Source organism: Labrus bergylta, chromosome 18, assembly GCF_963930695.1.
Source record: "Labrus bergylta chromosome 18, fLabBer1.1, whole genome shotgun sequence".
Classification (NCBI taxonomy): domain Eukaryota; kingdom Metazoa; phylum Chordata; class Actinopteri; order Labriformes; family Labridae; genus Labrus; species Labrus bergylta.
This window is the reverse complement of record NC_089212.1, coordinates 22,365,519-22,386,163: the sequence shown is the minus strand read 5'-3', so window position 1 is coordinate 22,386,163 and position 20,645 is coordinate 22,365,519. Positions and strand designations below refer to the sequence as shown.

Below are 20,645 nucleotides of genomic sequence, written 5' to 3'. Positions count from 1 at the left end.
TGAGATTGAACAAACCGACGACGAGTCTGTTTGCTTGAGACTGTTTCTCCCCATGTTGTCTCTCTCTCTCACTGTGGATCAATGAGCAAACAAATCACAATACAGACGTGTAATTAGATCATCAGGAAACAGTGGATGACTGTATTAGAGTGCAACTGTAAGCAGGAAATGACAAAAACAAGTAACTGTTGACTAATTAGTATAATTCTAACATACACATAAAACACATTTCATGAAGGGTCTTTTTCAATCGTGAAATAAGGTGATATTGTTTTATATCTGGCAGGACTAATCCTCGAGCCTAGTGAAGGGATTTACAGAATTCACAGAGGCTTTAACAAACGCAAATGTTGTCACCTGTGCATGAAGATAAAATGGATTCAAAACCCCAAACAAACAGTCTTTGATAACAGAATACCAAATTTTGAAAACTAATGAACTCTGAGCTTTAAAGGCTTTATATGTGATGATTCTTCACACTTAAATATAATATAAATCAAGTATATCCTCTGAAAATAACTCTGTGAGTCATGACTGTCTACAATGGGTGTAACACCCGAGTCCCACTGTCTGTGATGTTTTCAGAGTTTTCGGGGGGGGGGGGGGGCGCAGGTGCGGACCCAGGGGTTTCTTAAAGTTATAACAGAAGGATGACCAAGCGATAGATTAGAGATGGGCCAAACAGCTGACTCTGAATTCAACTTTCCAGGAGAACCAGAAAACCCTTAACACAAAGCAAAGGCTGCAGGGAGGCCGTTAACAGTTAACACTAAACGCTGGAGTAGTAGAACAAAACTACCCAGCACCCCAAGTTATAGACTTACAGACTTACAGACTGGCAATGGAAAACAAACGCACAGAAAGTTCTTTGTTGGAGACCCAGAGTTTATATAAGCTCCCCACACCTGGACTGAGTCAAAGCCAATCAGTCAAACACACCTCTGACTGCAGTGAGCTGCCTCTCTCACCAGTCACTGAGTTTAAAAAAAGTGAGTGCCCTCAATTATAATCCAAAGTTTTTATTTTAAGTGGATACTGTAGTGCATTAAAATCAAAGCATAGCTCCTCTGTAAGATCAAAAATAAGCTCTTTAGGCCTTTACAGTAAAAGTCACAGTATTTCTATTAAATTACAAATAATGTGAGTGTGAGCAAAGCATTAAAAAAGTTGCATCATCCTCCGTGGCACATCTCCAGGTTCATAAAGGATGCTCTGCGTTCCAAATGGCTTACATTGCGCCCTGTGTACCGCATGTTCATACATTTTTAAATTGCATTATCTCCTGCTGACAATTTTTGGCCTTCTTTATTTCCTCCCTCCTCCTCCTCCTCCTCCTCCTCCTCCCCTCCTCCCCTTGACGCCTTCCTAAAGCCAAATCTCTCAATCCATCCTTCCTGGCAGTCTTCCCTGCAGCTCTCCGTTCCTCCAGCCTCATTTTTTGCCTGCATGTGGACGCGACACGGCCCCCGATTCTAGTTGTCTCAAGGCCAGGATGATGAAATTCCAACCTGCCACTTATATAACCGGCCATCTCACTCTCAGCCAGGAGAATAACGCCTGATGGGGCCCGCTCTGCCAGCTGAGTGTGAACTAATGCGTACAACAAGTCGTTTTAATGGAATTCTAATACACTGTATTTGAAATCTATTTATTCAGTAATTGAATTCCTTCTATGTTCATTCATACACACACAGGGTATAACATGTAATGTAAAACTAGTAATCCATGATATGCATAAAACCAGAATTAATCTCTGGATTCATACAGTTCCTGAGTGGAAGAGAATAATTCTTGGGTCAATCATTAATATTTTTTTATTGTATAAGCAGTTCAAGTTGTTATGCATGTGTGTAATCTCTGAAAATAAAACATAATAGAGGATGTTCTAACTTTCTAATACCCTCGATGTCTGTAATCCATCCATACGGGTAATGCCTTTCATTAAGTGAGCAGCAGCAGCAGCAGCAACAGCAGCAGCTTAATGGAACTTTATAAAATCCTCGCCTGCTATAATGAGCACTTGGAAATGGGATATATTTCCAGTAATCGTGCCCTTTTCATCCGAACTCAAGGTTACCTAACATCCATTAAACGGAATAATCAGTTGAGATGAGGCTCTGACGGACAACACAGCGACTCTATATGCCTGTATTTAGTCTTTTTCGGCTTCTTGTTACGTCGAAGTTTTCTTGCTGATCTGGCACTGGATGCTGCGCTGCTGACGCAAAGTGACCCCGTTAACTTCCAAGAGCTCCCACGCAACGGCCAAAAGGATGCAATATTTAGAGATCCCACCTGGAACACTCATGTTAGCAGAATCCCAGAGAGGCTGCAGCCTGTTTAGGAGTTTCTCTCTACTGTGAGCGACAAACAAGGAAAGAAACAGGATTCTTTTCAACATTTCTGTCTGTCTTTATTCTAATAATTCAGCCTTTTTTTTTTTTTACAAAACCTGATAATGCTTCAAATGAACTCATCGTATACATTGTAGCTCTTTGCTCAAGTTAATGGCATAGTGTCCAGAAACTGAGATAAGTGGTGGCAAATTGAAGCATTACAGATAGCAGAACATTCATTCTTTAAATGTGCATCAAAAAGCAAAAAGTTATTTGAAAAGCAGTGCAGGTACAACAGAGAGCTTTGGGGACAACTTACTTTAAGTACAGCTGTTTCTTTAAACCACAAATTGAGGGTCAATTGTATTTTCTTTAGGTCTGTAAACCATTAAAGAGGACATATTATACCCATTTTTCCACCTTTTCAGACAGCCCCCTGTGTTCTAAATGAAACATCTGTGCTGTGCTTTGGTCAAAGTATAACATGAATCAAGCACCAGAGGACGTTTGTGACCCTGTATAAACCAGCTCTCTCAGAACGCTCCGTTTTGGTGTGTGTGTCTCTTTAAATGCAATGAGCCCCCCCTGAGTAGATATCACTCCTTCACTATCGAGGATAAAAATGGCGGACCTGCGCAAAAGTTTTACTCTAGGCTGCAGGTGGAGTCCATGGGTGGAGATACCAGGGGAGTGGATTTATTTTTTTTACCAGAATCCCACTGTGATGTCACAAGGAGAGCAAATTTGAAACAGAGCATTTTTCTCTGTTTTGTAAGACTTATGCAGACTACAAACAAAGGACTGGATGGGTTTATTTTACATTTTATTGATCGGTAGACACTCAGGTTACCCAAATATATGTTCAAAAACACTGACAAAGTGGATTTTTCATAATATGTCCCCTTTAATCTCTCATAAATTGTTAAAATTGGGGCACAGATGGCCTAGCGGTTAGGTTGTGCCCCAGTTAGGAGGCTATAGTCCTTCCCTGGTTCAAGCAAGGTTTCCCACATTTCATTCCCCACTCTCTCTCCCATTTCTTACTCCGTCCACTGTCCTATCAAATGAAGGCAGAAAGCCCAAAAATAAATCTCAATCAAGTCATGTCATTAAATGCAAATAGCTGTTTCGTGTTAGGTTAAAATCTTAAAGCAAATTGATCCCAAAGCATTCTGTTTACCATTTTCAAAATAAAGTGTGACTAAACACGCATAATAAAGTAGAATATACAGCTCTTAATAAACACCATCATACTTTCAGTTATTGGTCAAAGTCACCTGGATCAAGGAAAACAAAAGCAAACACATAAGTAAACACGACATATCAAAACAGGATGAGGAAAGTGTTTTTTTAGACCCGTGCTCGGCCCGATGTTTAAAGGGCTGTAAAAGCTTTTTTTTTTAAACATGTCGTTTTCAAGATCTCCAAACATTTATTTGGGCTAAGAATAATCAGAAAACAGGAAAATCGTATTCCAACCACAGGTTCACAAAAAACATATATGCACTCTATAAATAGTTTTTTAAATGGGAGAACGAAACACTTGAGTTAAAAAAAAAATCAACATTACATTCATTCTGCAAGTGGGCCCAGAGATCTTTGGGAAAAGTAGTCGAAAACTTTTTTTTCATTCATAGAAAAACACAAAAAGGTGCAGTCCCACAACAGTGCGTGAGTTTCTTCTTCCTCCCAGATAATGATGTTTCTGGATGAGGTCAGTGATGGTCTGGAGCTTTCCTGTTTACCATCGCTTTCTTTTCTTTAGCATGATCACCAGCTTTATTAGCGCTGCCAATGCACAAACTTCTGCATAAGGCATATGAATGAAGCGATATATTAGCCAGCTGTATTTACAGTTTAACTCCAGCTATGTACACAAGACCATGTATACATGTTTAAGGCCTACAAGACCCTTTCATTCTGCTCAAGCGTTCTGTTAGCTTATCTAGCTTAGCTGAATATTGTTTGGTATAGATGAGCACAGAGATGGCAAGCAGTATTCCCCTTGACCATGTGGAATGCAGTGAAAGTGAACATTCAATGATAAGGTCATCATGGCGATCACATATCTGAAAGCTGAGGATTTGATCTGTAGCGTCTTTGTAGCTTAAAGGGTCACTCGAGATATTTTGTCTCATGAAGTTAGAGAACCCATAAAGAGCAGCAGCAGCATGGTGCTGGATTTGTAAATGGACCCGAGCATGAAAAGCGCTTTTTTTTTTTTAACTCTTCTGACTGCTCAAAGCACTTTTTACAACGCAGGTCACACCTACACATTCACACGCTGATGGCAGAGGCTGCTTTAAAGTGTTTGTCAGTTTTATAATCCCATTCACACACATTCACTCGCCGCCTGGCGAAGCAGCAAGGGGCAACTTGGGGTCAAATATCTTGCCCAAGGACACATTGGACATGTGGCCGCAGGAGTTGGGGATCGAATCCCCGACCTTCCAGTCAAGAGACAAAGACTCTACCACTGAACCACATCGACCAAATGTCAAGCTCCAGAAATTCTACATCCTACATTTCCCACAATACACCTGGATATCATCTTAGAATAAACCTTCATTTGATTATATTTTTCAAATTCTACCTCCTGAGGACTCCACAGAGAACATTACAAACATTTTTTCACTGTGTCATTGGTTGTTTCTATGACAACTAAACCCACCACCATGTGCAATAATCGTTGGAGTGCCCTTTTCGAAATGTGCTCCCATGAATCTTTGACAAACCGTTCATTGTAGCCCTTATGGTAAGAATAGAAAACAACCAAAGCTAACCTGTGTTTTCTTTCTATTTGATTTGCATCAACATACATCTTTTCCCTCGTGCATCATGTTGTTCCTTTAACTCTGCCTGCAGGATTCCCGACAACATGCAACCTGCCCTTTCCTGCCACCCTTGACTTGACAGAGTTAAAGATCAGTTTTAATGCTTCTCCAATGATGCATCGGCAGACCCCAATCATGCCGATCATTGCAAGGGTGCAATTACATTTTGAATATTTAAAGGATGGATGAGGATTTTCTGGAAACCCGAGAAAGGATACAGTCAAACCTCGTGCCTCTCTTTGTTCTTTAGCTTGATCATTAATGACTGGAGAGCAAAAACAAAGCAGCGTCAGGGATCCTTCATCTGCAGAAAAAAATCCTCTCATTCTTTTTAGAGAGTAGCACACTTTGACAGAAAAACCACCATCTCCATGCACGCTTTTGTTTTTTTACAAACAAACGCAGTGCCAAGATTGAATGCCTGCCTCTCTGCCATAACCTTCCAGCGCCCAAAAATAGACATCCCTGGTGTATTGGCTGTGCTTTCTACGAGCACACATGCAGCCGAAAGCAAAGGGATTGGTGTAGTAGACAGATAGGGCATAGGAGATACTTAGTCGTCGCTAATCTAAAGAGAGGAGACAAAGGAGGAACAATTGGGCCAAGGAATGACCTGATTTTGAAATATAGAAATCAGGTCGTCGTCTGCATATAACATAGTTTCTAATCAATCTATCAACATGACCCAAAACGTACTGTTTAGGCTTCAAAATACAATCGCTTAATAAAGACATATTACCTAACTATTGCCTATAACATTCTTTATGTGCTGATTGGACTAATGCTACCTATGTCTTATCATCTTGTCTTCATAACAGCAAACACATTCAACAAACAGTGATGGCTTTCCTTAGATTTTCTTAGTGAACGCATGCACTGCTAAGCCAAAGTGCATCCTCTAATCATCTAATAAATAAGCACCTTGTAACAATACTATTCATATTCTGTCATCACTTCAATTTTAAAGAATGCAGCCACTAAATCAGCATCCCGAATCCTTCTGGGTTACAGCCGTCCAGTTGTGTCGTGGTTACAGTGCTCTGATAAATACATTCTGTGTTTTAGTGCAAGTGGATTTAGGATGGATGAGAGATGAGTGGTTGCTAGGTGACTGGATTTAAAAGAGGCCACAGGTGGGAATCACCCCAGTACGACTCATCTCCATCCTCCTTTGCTTTTATCTAGGTTATACTGCCAAAAACAAGGACTTGTTGACACACAGAAGCCAAGGCACGTATTCTGCATATGCCATCTTGTTACCACACTTTGCGTGTTCTCTCTTTTTCTTTTTTCATGCGCCGCTGCTCTTACTGCACTCGTGGGTTTTATGTAACAGTGCAGCAATCCCCATCATAGCCTCACCTCTGATTCTCTTGCTGCCCTTCACTATTCTCTGCCTCATTGTCTCTTTTCTTTTCTTTTTTTTTTTACACCTACACATCTCCTTCTTGGAAGTTTTTGCATTACATAATCCTCGTTAGCTTTTTTTTGATCATTTGCTGTGTAAGTTAGAAGGTGTGCAGCCTCTACTCCCACATCACCTGAAAAATGACTCATCAGAGCACCAACCGATTCTGTATCGACAAACATTCTCTTCCGTGCAAGTCCAACATCAAACTGTAAGCAGCAAAAGTAGCTCTGAAGGTAATGAAGACATAATGACATCCTGTACACATTGCACTGGTTACTAGCTTAATTGATTGATTCTCTAGCAAGAATTTCCTCAGAAATGCACAGAACAGGAAGCTCCTTACTAGCATTTGTGATAATTGTAGGCACTCTAAAGACCTGGAGGACCAGCCTCAGGATACAAGAGCAGACAGGTGGAAACTTTAGAGCAGCTGTGTGGTGATAGCTTAAGAATGGAAGTCTATCTTCCAGTTAATTCAAAGCGTACTTCTTTAGCAAAGGTTAAAAAGAGTTCTTTGTCCTATTTGAGCTTCACAGGCCAGGGGAGGCACGTGCGGAGTCCCAGCATGGAGGAGAACACGATGGTGGGTCGATGCTTCTTAAACTTGAGGCCTTTCTTCAGACGCTGTCCGTTCTCCGCCACGTACAGCTCCCCCTGCTGGGCGGCGGTGGTAATCCGCGACACCAGCTCCCCGTGAACCACCACCTCCTCCTCTGAGCGCACGAACACCTCCCTGAGCTCCTCGAGCCGCCGCTCCATCTCCCTGATGACGCGTTGACGCTCCTCCACCTCCAGGAGGCGCCGGCGGGCCGCCTCGAACTCCATGCTGGAGCTCGGGGTGACCAGCTTGGAGGAGGGGGCCGTGGCCGAGGTGGAAGGCGGATCGGAGCCCGCTAACAGAGCCCCTGTCACCCTCCTGAAGTCTCCCATGGAAATGGAGCGCCGGGTGGCTGGGGAGGCCAGCGCCAGGAGAGCGGAGGCGGACGTGGAAGGTGGCATGGCTAAAGGAGGAAGAGGAGGAGAAGAAGATGATGGAGAAGGTGAGTCCGGTGGTTGGATTTCAGGATGGGGATCCTTGTTTTTAATCGCTGCAGCCATGTCCTCATCATGCAAGTCTCTATTTCTTTGTCGTCGCTTCATGGCTGCTTCCTTAACTCTTCTTCAGTTGCTGATTTATTTGTAGTCAATGTTGATGTTTTGGTCCTGAGTGAGTTGGAGCAGAGAGCAGCAGAAGAGGAGAGCGCGGAGACGTGCAGTGATCCAGCCTGCGAGCTGCTCCATTCATTAATAAGAGATTTTTTTTCACCGGGGCGAGTGCTAGTCTCTGCATCTGAGTGGTTGTGCTGGGGAGGAGCCTCCTGGCAGCTCATTGGCTGCACGTCAGCTGATGATTGGGCAGCCTGCATCGTTTGCTGCTGATGCTGGCAGGATGTCGTGTCCTCTGCTTGACTGTTTTTTTTTTTTTCCTCGTTCCATCGTCGTCATCTGGAGCTCAGTCAGTCAGGGCTGGGGCAGAGTGAGGCAGGTTAATGCACAAGTAGCAGGTTTTCTCTCCTCGCACCAGCTGGTCCCGAAATGTTCTTCTTCTGTCCCCCTTTTTTTTCTCTCTCTCTCTTGCTCAAATGGTTGCCCCTAGCAACGCCGTCTCTGCATCAGATGGCACAAGCAGGAGGGAGGGGTGATGCTCTGATTCCTCTCTCTCCCCTTTATCACCTTGCTGTTCGGCATTGTCAGCCTTTCCCGGTACTCGTCCCCCACCCCCCACACACACACACACACACCCTCCCTCTTCTGACCTATTTGACAGCTCACAGCCTTCACCCGAAAAACGATATCTTCCTCTTTCAGTCACACTGCACACAGACAAAGACAGAGAAATAAACAGCACACATGCACAATTAGAATCTCTCTGGTAACAAAAAACAGCTCTTACTGTGTAGACATATTTTTGAAAGCATGCAGTGTTCCTGGTAGTTGCAGTTTGTTGCAGATTTAATGGAAAATTGATTTGGAACATTTGATAAGCTAAGTCAAGTTCGTGCTTCTCTCTCTTGCAGAACCCACAAAATCATTTTAATGTGTTACTGAGATTTAAAAAAAAGCTTTTAAAAAAAACAAGAACATCCAGCTGCAAATACTGCCATGTGTAATCCTCTGTGTGCTTCTGTGTCATCCTGTCCTGTGCGTGTAAATCCATATTTCAATTTAATATAATAGATACTGCTCTTGTTCCCAAATTTAATGTTCTATTTATGCAGTTTAAAAGAAGAAAAATCTCTGTGCCTGGAGTCTGCTGTGTTGCGTTTAATCCTTAATATTAATACCTGAAATGTTAATCCTCGACCTGTTTTATGACCTAATGAAGGGGAAGAGGTGCCACTCTATCTTTACAGCTGCACTTCACATCATGAAAAACTGAACTCATGTTTTAGAGTGCGATGGAGGTTGACTTGACTGAGTAGCTTCAACATCCTGATATCATAACTTGATTTTTCCACTTCCCCCCGCATCTTTTATTTCCCCTCCATTAGCAGATAAGTCTACCCATTCTGTCTAGACAAATATCGACTGGTCCTGCAGCAGTGTGGGAGAACTGATGTATGAAGTAAGACACAGGATATGATCTCTCATAACCTACAGACACAGGCTCATGCTTGCTGTACCAAGTGATGTTTTAATAACTGAGCGGGAGTGACTCAAAACTAAAAAAAGCTTTTAGCAGGTCAGAGGTGTGTGAGCGTGCATGCGAGTGTCCATGTGCATGCATATTTGATTGTTCACTTAGCCCTTTGCTTTTAACTGGGGATTGGCTTTGCATTAGCAGCAGCAGCACAGACTGTTCTCGCCCTGCTTTCAGCTTTACCGGCCTCCTGATCTCTGGGGAGAAGAAGAGAGAGAACGGAAGAGAAAGACGGTAGCTAAAGGAAAAGTTGGCCTGCATGTGCCGATAGGAGAAATGAACGACAGAAACCTCTAAATATGCTAGATAAGTCTTTATACAGCTTTTTAAAAATGTAAGAAAACAGTGTTCAGTCATCTGCAAACAGGGTAAGAATAATAAAGAAGACAACTTGGATGATTCAGTGGACAATGGAACAAGTTATTGAAGCATGTAAGCGGGTTTAAAGAACAGTTCAGACATTACACAAAACTCATGAAGAAGCTTTTATCACATGTTTTTTATAAACAATGAACAATGGAAAGTTGAGAACAACTTCAAGAGATGCACAAATTATATGGACACCCAAACACTCAAACAGAAATTGAGAAAAGGGCTTTTGTGGGTATTCTGCACCCTCATCCTGGAATCTGTTGCAGAATGACTTGAAACTCAAAGAGCTGGTTTTCTTTAAATGTTTTTAAATCTAAAATGAGAGACTTGGAAGCAGATTCTACAGGATGTGAATGTTTTGAGCTCGACTGCTTAAACTTCTGACTCCCAGATTGGCTCTCTTTTTAATGTAAATTTCTCCTTGTGTCTCTGTCTGTAACTTTGTGTTTTTTGCTGCTGGCTGTCTTGGCTAGGTCTCCCTTGGAAAAGAGGTTTTTAACAATGGAAAAATATTCTCTCAACAATCTTTAGTAGATCCACTGTCTTTTGAATAAGGTTATAAATTGAAGTCTAAGGAAGTTGGCATGTTGCCCCCTAGGTCTTAACACTTGTGAAACAGAAACATGGAAGCTTTTGTTCTATGAAGATTTGAGGGGATCAGAAAGGATGCTTCAGTGGATTTTTTTTTCAACACTATGCCCATTTTTGGAAGATTCAAGTGATTGCACAACATCCCGCTGTTAAAAACCCCCTCGCTCTCGACTAATCCCCCCGTGCTGCCTGCAGAGCTGCACACACAGATTGACAGCATCACTGGCAAACGTCTTGAGTAGCATTTGGCTTCAGTGCAAATAAAGACAGGCGTTTTACCAAAAAGAAAATCTGTTCTCTTACGACAAAGTCAATCACATGTTTAACTCTTTGGACACATTGTTTATAAAATCACAAAGAAGAAAACACCAAAACACACAAGAACAGTTATTATTTGACTTTTTAGTTGAGTATGATACATTAATTCAAGTGTTTTATCCTTTAAAAATATAACGATCTGTATCATCCGAGCATATGTAATGCTATTTTTTCTCTCCTCTCTTTGTATCGCTAAAAATGGGATTAAAGTTTGCTCTCAGTCTCTCTAACCCCAGTCACTGTTCCAGATTACTCTAATCTGTGTGTGTGTGTGTGTGTGTGTGTGTGTGTGTGTGTGTGGAGGAGTGAAAGCATCTGTGTGCCTTTACCTCGAATAGTGAGCTCCAAATTCCTACTTTGTCCTTCACTCAGATATTTGTTTTCAACACTGCATTGGGGTGTGTGTGTGTGTGTGTGTGTTAGTAGCAGATTGGCAGTAGTTGTAATGATTACATCATCAGGTTTGTTTTCAGTGAATCAAAACTTACCTGCAGAGGTGAAGGTGGACAAACAGCTGGAGCTCACGTCGTCTGAGCCGAAGAAGAAACACTGGTGGATTTTGTCTCTTACCAAAGAAGAAGAAGAAAAGATTCTAATGAGAGTCCGAATACAGGTGATTATTTGGAGTCACAGAGAACGTGAATGTCACTAACAAGCTGGTCTATAGTCAAATGACACAAACTAAATTCAGATTTGTTATTTGAAAATTCATTCTTTAATTTAAAGGCCAAACAATCGATTGTAAGAATAAAACAGTCTTACTCTTTGAACTCTCCATCTGGCTGATATGAGGATGACAGTGCATGTTTTAGACTCTGCAAAGACTGTCAGTGTTCCAAACATGAAGCTTGTTCAGACAGTCAACTCAAGCTGCACTGATTTCACACTTCACACGTGTCGTTATCCACAATCACCTGACAACACCTCCTTCCAATTAGCGGTCGTTTCATGCTGCAAGATTTCTGGTCTCTCCCTCTGTTCTTTCATAGCCAGAACCCCAGCATCCACCTTTAGGCTCAGACTGGGGGGTTTTAAGATATCATCCCATCACTCCCTTAATTACTGCATGTAAAATTAAACTGCGAGGACACAAATTATGATCTGCTGCTGCAACAAATATTTTAAACAAACACAAATTTGAGTTGTCTGACTACAATACATTTAAGTAAGTGATTTGACAACAATGTATTTAGGTACCCGATTGTAGCTTATAAAGCTAAAAGTTTTCTGCTGTAAAGTACTTTTTCTCTGCTCAAAATGGGGAAACTATCTTCTAAATAATCCCCAAAATGTTCTCTGTAGTTGGTAGAGACCAAAAACTGAGCTGAAAGAAAGTAAATTCTTAACTTAAATTCAAAAAAGTTTCAAAAATAATGATATTGTTGCTCTTAACGGATCGATGAAGTAAGGAAGTAGTTCAAGATTTAATTCTTTTTTTTAGATTACAGGCCAGACTATAAGAGTCTTCAGGGGAGGGAGGGAAGTTTAATGGCTACACTAAATAACTGTTATGTGTCACACTCCATATGTCTTTCTCTTTGTTACTGACTAAGCAACAAGAACTACGAGATGCCTTCAGGGACTCTAGCAGCAGTGCTTTTGATCAGTGTTGTGAACTCTAACTAGCTTGAGCAGCTATTATCATATATATTACATCTACCATGTCAGATATCACACATGCATCTCTAACTGGATGACAGGCACATAGCATCATTTCCCCCCCAGCATGAATTTTTCAACGTTTAGCTTGCACTGTGTATGCATGCAATGTTTTATGGGAGAGCATTTTATTACCATGACGATGATTGATTAGCTTGAAGACATGCTGCTGAGAAAGGAAGACTGACATTGAGTGTCAATCAGGGTCTGTTGTTGCGTGCATGTGCAGATTTACAGAACCACAGGGGAAGCTATAAACTGCACATTACTACTATAACTCACATCAGAGCAAAACAAACACAGGAATATAGAAAGCTTTAAAATATTCAGTTTCAGAATCTCTTTTACAGCTCAGGTCAGAAAAGGAGATTCTCCTTACATACATCCATACACAATCCCATCACGCTTAAGAAAACTCATTCTCAGCTGCAGTCAAGTGAGTAGAAAATAATGCAAAGCTTTCCTCTCTTTAGCGACCAGAGACAGTCGATGGTGATGATGCTGCTGGTATACTGCTGTTCTGAAATCAATAATGTTCTGCTGCTGCAGGCTGAGTGAGACAGTTTGAAAGTGTGTGTGTGTGTGTGTGTGGGACACAAAATCATTCATAACACTGTGAACTACTGATACTGTGATGTCAAGGTACTGAGCTCAACGGCCCAACAAGGAGTTGGTAAACATGAATGTGTGGACATTTTTAGAAGAATTAGTAGTATTTTAGTATGAATTTCCATCCTTAATTTCTCTACGAAATTTGAATCTGAAATGTACAGGATATTTTAGTCTAAAATATGTTATGAAACAACAGAAATTTTAGTTTGAATTTTTAATCTAAAAGTTTCATTGCAAATTTGGAATTTTCAGGAATTTTCCTAATAAATTTTCATCAAAAACCATCCAAAATATGAACAGTATACTATAGTAGATGTTTGTCAGAACTTTTAAATTGGAAATTTCAAGTGAAATTTTAGGAAATTTCAAGTGAAATTTGGGACATTTTCAATTGAATTTTTTGGGAACTTTTTAAAAAGAAATTTGACAGAAAGTGACAGAAACCATTAGCTAATATGGAGCAGGAGCACCAGCTACGGTGTGACTGTTCTGTAGAGTGCTGATTTGCATACAGAGGAAGGTAACAGCAGGTAGAAGTGTGGGGTCAAATTTGATACTGAAAAGCAGAATCTTCTGAAATGTAGGCTGGAGGCAGAGATCCATTAACATGCAGAAATTGTATTTGTAAGACAATACTGTCCTCTTGTTTATATCAATCTATTTACATTAAACTTGGCCCAGATTGTGCATTAGTTATCTAAAGCTGTTATATAAATACGTTTTTTTTCTTTTTTTAATAGGTGACTTACTTCACCTGTAACAAAACATTAAAATAAAGAGTGAAGAAGACTCAGGAGTTACTCGGTGCTTACTCAGAGAAGCATTCAACTACAGTAAGAGGACCAGGACATATTGTAGAGTATATAAAAAACAAAAGCTACCCTTTATCGCCCTCTAGTGACCAGATGTGGAACCACTGGATGCTTTAAAGGCATGAGCTGACAGGTAGACAACAGGTACAACAGGGGAAAAACATTGATTCAACTATTCTCCCCTGGTATTATAGCACTTTGCTGGATGCAGGAGGATATCCATCAACTTTTTCCCAGCGAGAATCTAAAACTGAATTACAGTAAAAAGTGGCACTGCTCAAACTACTTGTTGCAAAAGATTTCTGATGCACTCTGAGTCTGTTGGATAGATTGTATGAATTATAATTCAGGCACTCGTGTACAAACTGATGTATCTCCTGACTTTTCTAATACAAAGAAATTAACTTATCCTAACTTATAGTTGTCTTTGTTGAAAAAAAATAATATATCAACTTTATATTCGCCTCAACTAGACTGAAAGCTAATATTTGCATGCTAACATGCTAAAACTAGGTTCAAACATTCACCTGCTAAACATCAGCATGCTTGCATGATCATTTCCACCATGTTAGCATTCTGATATTAGCATTGAGTCCAGGGCACCTACGTTTCTGCAAGGCTATAGATACAAATTTACTTCAAAATCTTGTTTATAAAACATCTTAGATAATCAAACAGAACATTTTGATGGTGAATCTGAAATAAAATGCAACACAACGTCGTCGTGCCCATTCAAAGCTTTACTAAAACAAAAACAAGAGACAGCTTTTCATAGCAACTGCATTTTTTTAATATTGTAAGATATAAAAATCTTCATCTTTATCATACAATAACATCTTACCATAAATCTAGTGAAAGGAGGGAGCGTTGCCACCAAACAATAATTGATAATATCACTTTGATCCCTTTTGAGGTAAGACAAGCTGGTTCATTTAACATGAGGCCACACAGGTCTCTCCTTCCCCACGTGTACAGGCTCTTTTTTTATTTCTCATGTTTTACATACGTGACGTTTAAACCTCACCTGTAGGCCCAGGCACTGAACTGAAAGCAAGGCCTACCCTATGAGGCCTGTCAAAGGAAAGTCAGATCTCATGGATGGAAGAGTTAACACAAAACTCCAAGCTGAGGGCGGATCTGAAGGATTTCACAGGTTTTTATTTTTTAAACGGTGGAGGGAGGCAGTTTCAGAGTGATCTAATACAAAAAAAGTGAGCCTTTATTCTTAAAGCAGAAGGAAAGACCTGTGGGGGCATTGAGTTCACAGACGGTGATGTGCTCAGCGTATCTTTCACTACTTTTATTCACCACTTTCTTTGGACAAAAAAAAAGAAAAAGAGTCAACAACCAAAGCAGCCAACATAGGAAACGGCATTCAATAGGCATCATCAAAGAAACACAGTGGGAAGAAAAAACAAAACAGAGCAAATATAGATTTTTTTTTTTTTTTTTTTTTCAAACATGCCACATTGTTCCTTTTGGGGCAAGTTTTCTTTCACAGAAAGCCACCTATGTTACTAATTTTTGTAGTAATAAAAAATAAGAGACATCTCAAAATGGTTGCCAGCATATCGACCAAGCAGAGAAGAGAGGGGAGAGAAACGAGGAAGCCACATGACATCATCACATCACCGGACCATGCACATGACCCTGCAGCATCCAGCAAGACACTACACACACATACACGCACGCACACACACACTGCAAGTCATGCAACTAGCGCACACACCAAACATACTCACACTCTCTCTGTAAAACAAAAACAAGCGTAGATTGACATTAACAAAAACATCAGCATTGACATTTCCCAGAATCCACTTGTTCTGGCTGTACCGAAGCCAAAAGAGGCATTTTATGGTAGAAATGTTTTCATATTCATTATGCTCTTTCAAGAAAAACATTTAACAGCAGTTGGACAGTAGTCTGGTTCCGTGCTGTCGGCACAGTTTGATTTGGCAGCACAACCGGTAATATAAAGCTCGTCAACTTTACAAAAAGAAGACAGAAAACACAACAGAACAGGCAGACGAACAGGCGTGCAGCAAAGCCGAATGACAACCGATTACAGCAGTGATGAGGAGAGAAAACTGTCATTGTCACAATCGGAAAAACATGGCTGCATCGACTCCCCGAGGCAGGTCATGCACCATCGCACTCACACTCACACACACACACACACACACACACACTCACACCACTTATACATCTGCCAAAAACCTGCACCCTTCTTATTTTGCCCTTATAGCCCCTCCATCTATTTTCATGATTTTCCTCACAGCAGGAAAATTGGCTCACAGCAGCCCGACAAAAGGGAGGATGATACAGTAGCGAGAGCGGGAGTGATGTCACCAGATGGGGGCAGGACCACAGTCGGTGTTCCTTGGCTGGTTAGAGGTGCGTGGACGCCGAGGTCCCCGATGCAAGCTGACTGCGTGGTTGGAGCCAAGGGGGGTGCAGTTTTGGCCAGTCTCCAATGAGCTGATTGGCTGTGTGTGTTTTTTTTTTTTTTTTTTCAAAGAGTCTCTACAGGGAGGTGGAGGGGAGCTTCTTGACGCGCCGCTGGGCCAGGAAGGAGCTCTCGATGGGCTTGAGTTCTGGAGGCGGTTGGGAGTTTTTCAGAGCGGAGTAGGTGGCTGCCATCGCACCCTGAACACACAAACACACCACACACACACACACACACACACACACACACACACACACACACACACACAGAAAAGTGGGGATTAAAACCAAAGAGAACTTACTTTCAAAAATACAGGTGAGGGATTTGATTGGCCAAGGATGAAAAAACTGGACCCCTACTACTGGTCAAAAAACATTATCTTAGCACCTTTAATCCTAAAAATCAAGCACTGTGTAATTGTGTCTAATAGGAACATAAATATCTGATCAGGCTTCTGTATGAATTGAAGTTAATACATATTAAAGTGCCTCGAAGCCCTACTTAAAGGCTTTATATGCGATTTTTTGATCCAGCAGATGTCGCCCTTGAGCACCAGCATGAAACCAAAACAACTTGCGCTGCATTGTTGTGTTAGCATGCTAATGCTAGCGATCTTTATTATGCTCGTGTCTTCACACTGCATGTAAATTTACCTGAAATGAGCGTGATCTAGAAACACAGTTAAGCAGTGAGTACAGTATGTTATTCTTCTTTTCTCTAGTCCCTCAATTAAACAACTTTTATACGTGAGGGGAGGAGTCAGACGGCCGTCCTGGCGATGTAAACAAAGTGAAGATAGGACTCTGAAAACTCTGAAAACATCACAGACAGTGGGACTCGGGTGTTACACCCATTGTAGACAGTCATGACTCACACAGTTATTTTCAGAGGATATACTTGATTTCTACATTTAAGTGTGAAAAATCACATATAAAGACTTTAAAATCAGCAATCCTGGTGATATATTTGAAGAGAACTCTGTGTTACCTTGACCACTTTGGGGTCATGGTGTGGGAGCTGGTTGTTGGGTAGTTTGTCCCTCTGGACGATCCAGGGATGTTTGAGGACCTGCTGAGCTGTCAGTCTCTGATGGGGGTCCACATGAAGCATCTTGGACACGAGGTCCTAGAAGAAGCAAAAGAAGCAAAAATAAAATATGACACATAAAAGCAATAAGATATTAAAATTAATACATAGGAGAAGAATATTTAAAATTGTAGTAGAATAAAAAAAAAGACAAAACAATAATGTTAAGATTTGAATTGATATAAAGCACTATATAAAAGCCAGACTGAATGAATGAGTTTTAAGACTGCGTTTAAAAATCTCAATATTCTCGGGTCCTCTCAGGTTGTTCCACAGTCTCGGAGCGTAACAGCTGAAAGCAGCATCACCATCAAGGTTTTTAAAGATGTCCTTCAGATTTGAGCCTCTACCTTGGCAGAATCAGACACAGGGTCCCAGCTTCCTCCAGTCAGACTGAAGTGACCGTTGCCTATCCTGTTCAGGATCTCCTTGGGGGTGTCCTCAGGTCCGTTGGCGAATGGGGTGAAACTGTAGGAAGTAAAGGAGACAGATAAGAGAGTGGACCTCCAGGGCAGTGGGAAGGACTTAACTGTTCAAGTAAATGGTTGAAGTGTTGGTATTCACCCGGCCAGCATGGTGTACAGCAGGACTCCCAGACTCCAGATGTCGCATCCTTCATCATAACCCTGACGCTTCAACACCTGCAATAAAGACACACAATTTACTTTAATGTCTCAATTTAACGTTGCCCATTAATCCAGTTCCATCTGAGTGATGCAACTTTTAATCCATTTCTGAACAGCTTCTGTAAATCCTTCTGCTCACCTCAGGGGCTACAAAGTTAGCGGTGTAGCACGGGGTCATCAGCAGGCCGTTGTTGGCACGCAATTGCTTAGCGAAGCCAAAGTCACAGATCCGGATGGAATCGGGGTTCCCTGAATCGTCGACGTAGAGGATGTTACTGGGCTTCAGGTCTCTGTGCACCACCTGGAGGACGACGGGGAAGGTAAAAAGGAGGAGGGATGAAGCAACACAAAGCTACGTTCTGATGAATACAATAAGTGAGGCTTGACAGATTGTGTTTGTCCTGATTTAAATAGTGAAACATTTTAAACATGCATTTAGTTTAGATTCTTCTGTCCACACTAGACTTTGAGTGATAAAACAACAAATCACATCGAGCCAGGAACTATGCAGTGAAAAATGTTTCTGTGATTCATAAGTTGTAACATAAAATGCATTTTTATAAACGGTAAATTTCATGACGAAATTGTTCAATTACCCATAACTGAAAAGATGCAAATTTGGTAATCTAAATCCTCTGATTAGAAATCAATGAAATAAAACCTGAAGTCCACAAACAGGCTTTAAACTGTACTACACAGTGTGCTCACCCCCTGTGCGTGCAGGTAATCCACTGTCTTGGTGATGGTGTGAAGCACGGCGCTGGCCTCTCTCTCCGAGAAGGACTTCTGCTTGAGGATCCGATCCAGCAGCTCTCCTCCACGCATCAGCTCCGTCACCAGGAACACCTGCTTATTGTTGTCGTACACCTGACACAGAAACACAAACACAGTCAAAACTACAGCTGTGGACTTCAGAACACCTCGCAGTAATCCTAAATAACAGAGTGGGATGCACAGTAAGAGTAAGAGAGTTTACTTACATCCTTCAGGGTGATGATGTTGGGGTGCTGTCCATATCGGAGCAGAATCTCGATCTCCTCAGACGGGTCTGTGCTGGTTTTATCAATCATCTGTCAAACGCAAAGACAACGTTGACAAAAAGTTAATATTTTAAGAGATTCACACGTTTTAAATTCACATTTTGTATCTTTGAATTTGATAAACTAGAAGGGATCACTCGTTCATAAAGTTTGCCTTTTTAACAGTTTGTAATTTTCCCTCCAGTGAGATGTACAATTAATTTAGAAGTGCAAGTAAAACACAAGTGAGGATCTAAAGAGGAGGAAACAACATCAGTAAGTGCAAAACGAACAGCTTTAAGTCTGTCGGACACACAGGTGCTGACAGCTAGTGCACAGAGGAAGAGCATTTTTTAAAATTAAGTTAATATATCGTCATCAACAACAACATCAACAGCTTTTCTTTTGACTTCTAATCAGAATCAAAACTATCCTAAATGTCATCAATATCATCATCTTCATCAAAATCATTAAGTGCATAGGTGGCCATGAAAGAGCAGGGACTTAAGATTTTTTTTTTTTTAAGGTGCAAAGGGACTCGAATGGAGTATGGTATTTTGTTCCACCACCAGGGGGCGACAGGGGAGAATAGTGTAGCTAGAGACTTGGCGCCCTGTTAGTGTGTTCATCATACCTTGACGGCGTATTCTGTGTTGGTGGCTTTGTGGACACATCGTTTACAGACAGAGAAGGAGCCCATGCCGATGTCTTCCTTCAGTACATAGCCGTCGCTGAACAGCAGGTTCTTCCCGTGTAATTGCTGCAGAAGAAGAGTTACGAAGGAGAGGAGAGGTTAGGGGAGGGGGTGAAAAACTGACAGTACTAATGAGGAAGACGGATGATAGTGGGGTTTAGACTTTAATCTATTTTTAGAAACACTTCTGTGCCTCTCTCTCTTACACATTGTGAACACAGCTGTAGTAACTATACATACAGTATGCTATCCTTAAATACATATAAGCTGTCTTAAAGGAAATCACTCACAATATAAGACTAAAATTAATGTTTTCAATTGCATCTAGTCAAAAAAAAAAAACTGAATCATCTACTTAATCTTACCTGAACCACCGGGTGTGGTGGGGGTTTGACTGGCTCCGCTGAACCTTCCTCCTCCAACAGAGTCGACGCAATAAAGCTGAAGCCTCTGAAGAGCTGGTGAGCTCCTGCACTTGGGGGAACTCCAGGGGAGTCTGAGAGATAATAAGGAAAGTTGGTTATTATGCGCCTTGGAAGTCAATTTGAATTTGTCTTTATCAATGTTTATCAAAAAAAAACGATATTAGGGAGAGAAAAAATTAGAAACTGATATATCGGCCGATATCTTTCTTAGATCTATGTTTGATCTGAAGAGAGAGATGGAGATAGATACATTTATTGTGCTGATCCCTCAAATTAAGTTATAAAACACTTCTGGAAAAGCTATATAACGAAGACAAGATGGTCACTCAACTGGAAAGTAACTGTGCATGAACGTGAATCACTGCTTGACACTCTGGAGGGTGATAATGCTTGTTGTAATCCATATGGCGCCCTCTGCTGGTGAAAAGCTGCTAGTGTAATACAATGATGCTCAAATGAAATGCTTCTTGACTGGTGAATAAATCCAGTAATATCGGCGCATATCTGGGATAAAATTAGCCGACATTACAAGTAGTCGCTGGATAAACAAATATCGGCGGTTATTATTATCGGCCGGACGATTTATCAGTCAAACTCAAGCACCTCTGTTATAAAATTAATGCTTATGATGCTGTCATCACACCTGTGTCTCTTCTATACATATAACATACTGTATTGATTTGGTTTTTTTTTAGCTGAAAGAGGATTTATATATTAACCTTGA

General features: G+C 41.1%; 2 protein-coding genes across 5 annotated transcripts in view; both read right to left on the bottom strand.

The window, feature by feature from the left end:
* Positions 1 to 1,796: 1,796 nt before the first annotated feature.
* LOC136183251 (TMF-regulated nuclear protein 1-like) lies at positions 1,797 to 8,252 on the bottom strand. Its single transcript, XM_065966160.1, has one exon. It carries the CDS (start codon positions 7,719 to 7,721, stop codon positions 7,101 to 7,103), a length of 621 nt encoding a protein of 206 aa, XP_065822232.1. The 5' UTR covers positions 7,722 to 8,252; the 3' UTR covers positions 1,797 to 7,100.
* A 6,095-nt stretch (positions 8,253 to 14,347) lies between these two features.
* Positions 14,348 to 20,645, bottom strand: part of rps6ka1 (ribosomal protein S6 kinase a, polypeptide 1) — a 50,715-nt gene continuing 44,417 nt past the window's right edge. For all 4 annotated transcript variants that reach the window (XM_020642681.3, XM_020642682.3, XM_020642683.3 and 1 more), the window contains 9 exons: positions 19,862 to 19,992; positions 19,437 to 19,562; positions 18,764 to 18,853; positions 18,492 to 18,650; positions 17,923 to 18,084; positions 17,722 to 17,798; positions 17,508 to 17,625; positions 17,059 to 17,196; positions 14,348 to 16,271 (listed from right to left, as the gene is read on the bottom strand). In XM_020642681.3, the coding sequence (XP_020498337.1) occupies positions 16,149 to 16,271; positions 17,059 to 17,196; positions 17,508 to 17,625; positions 17,722 to 17,798; positions 17,923 to 18,084; positions 18,492 to 18,650; positions 18,764 to 18,853; positions 19,437 to 19,562; positions 19,862 to 19,992 (1,124 nt within the window). In that variant the 3' untranslated portion in view covers positions 14,348 to 16,148. The remainder of the gene's footprint in view (positions 16,272 to 17,058; positions 17,197 to 17,507; positions 17,626 to 17,721; positions 17,799 to 17,922; positions 18,085 to 18,491; positions 18,651 to 18,763; positions 18,854 to 19,436; positions 19,563 to 19,861; positions 19,993 to 20,645) is intronic.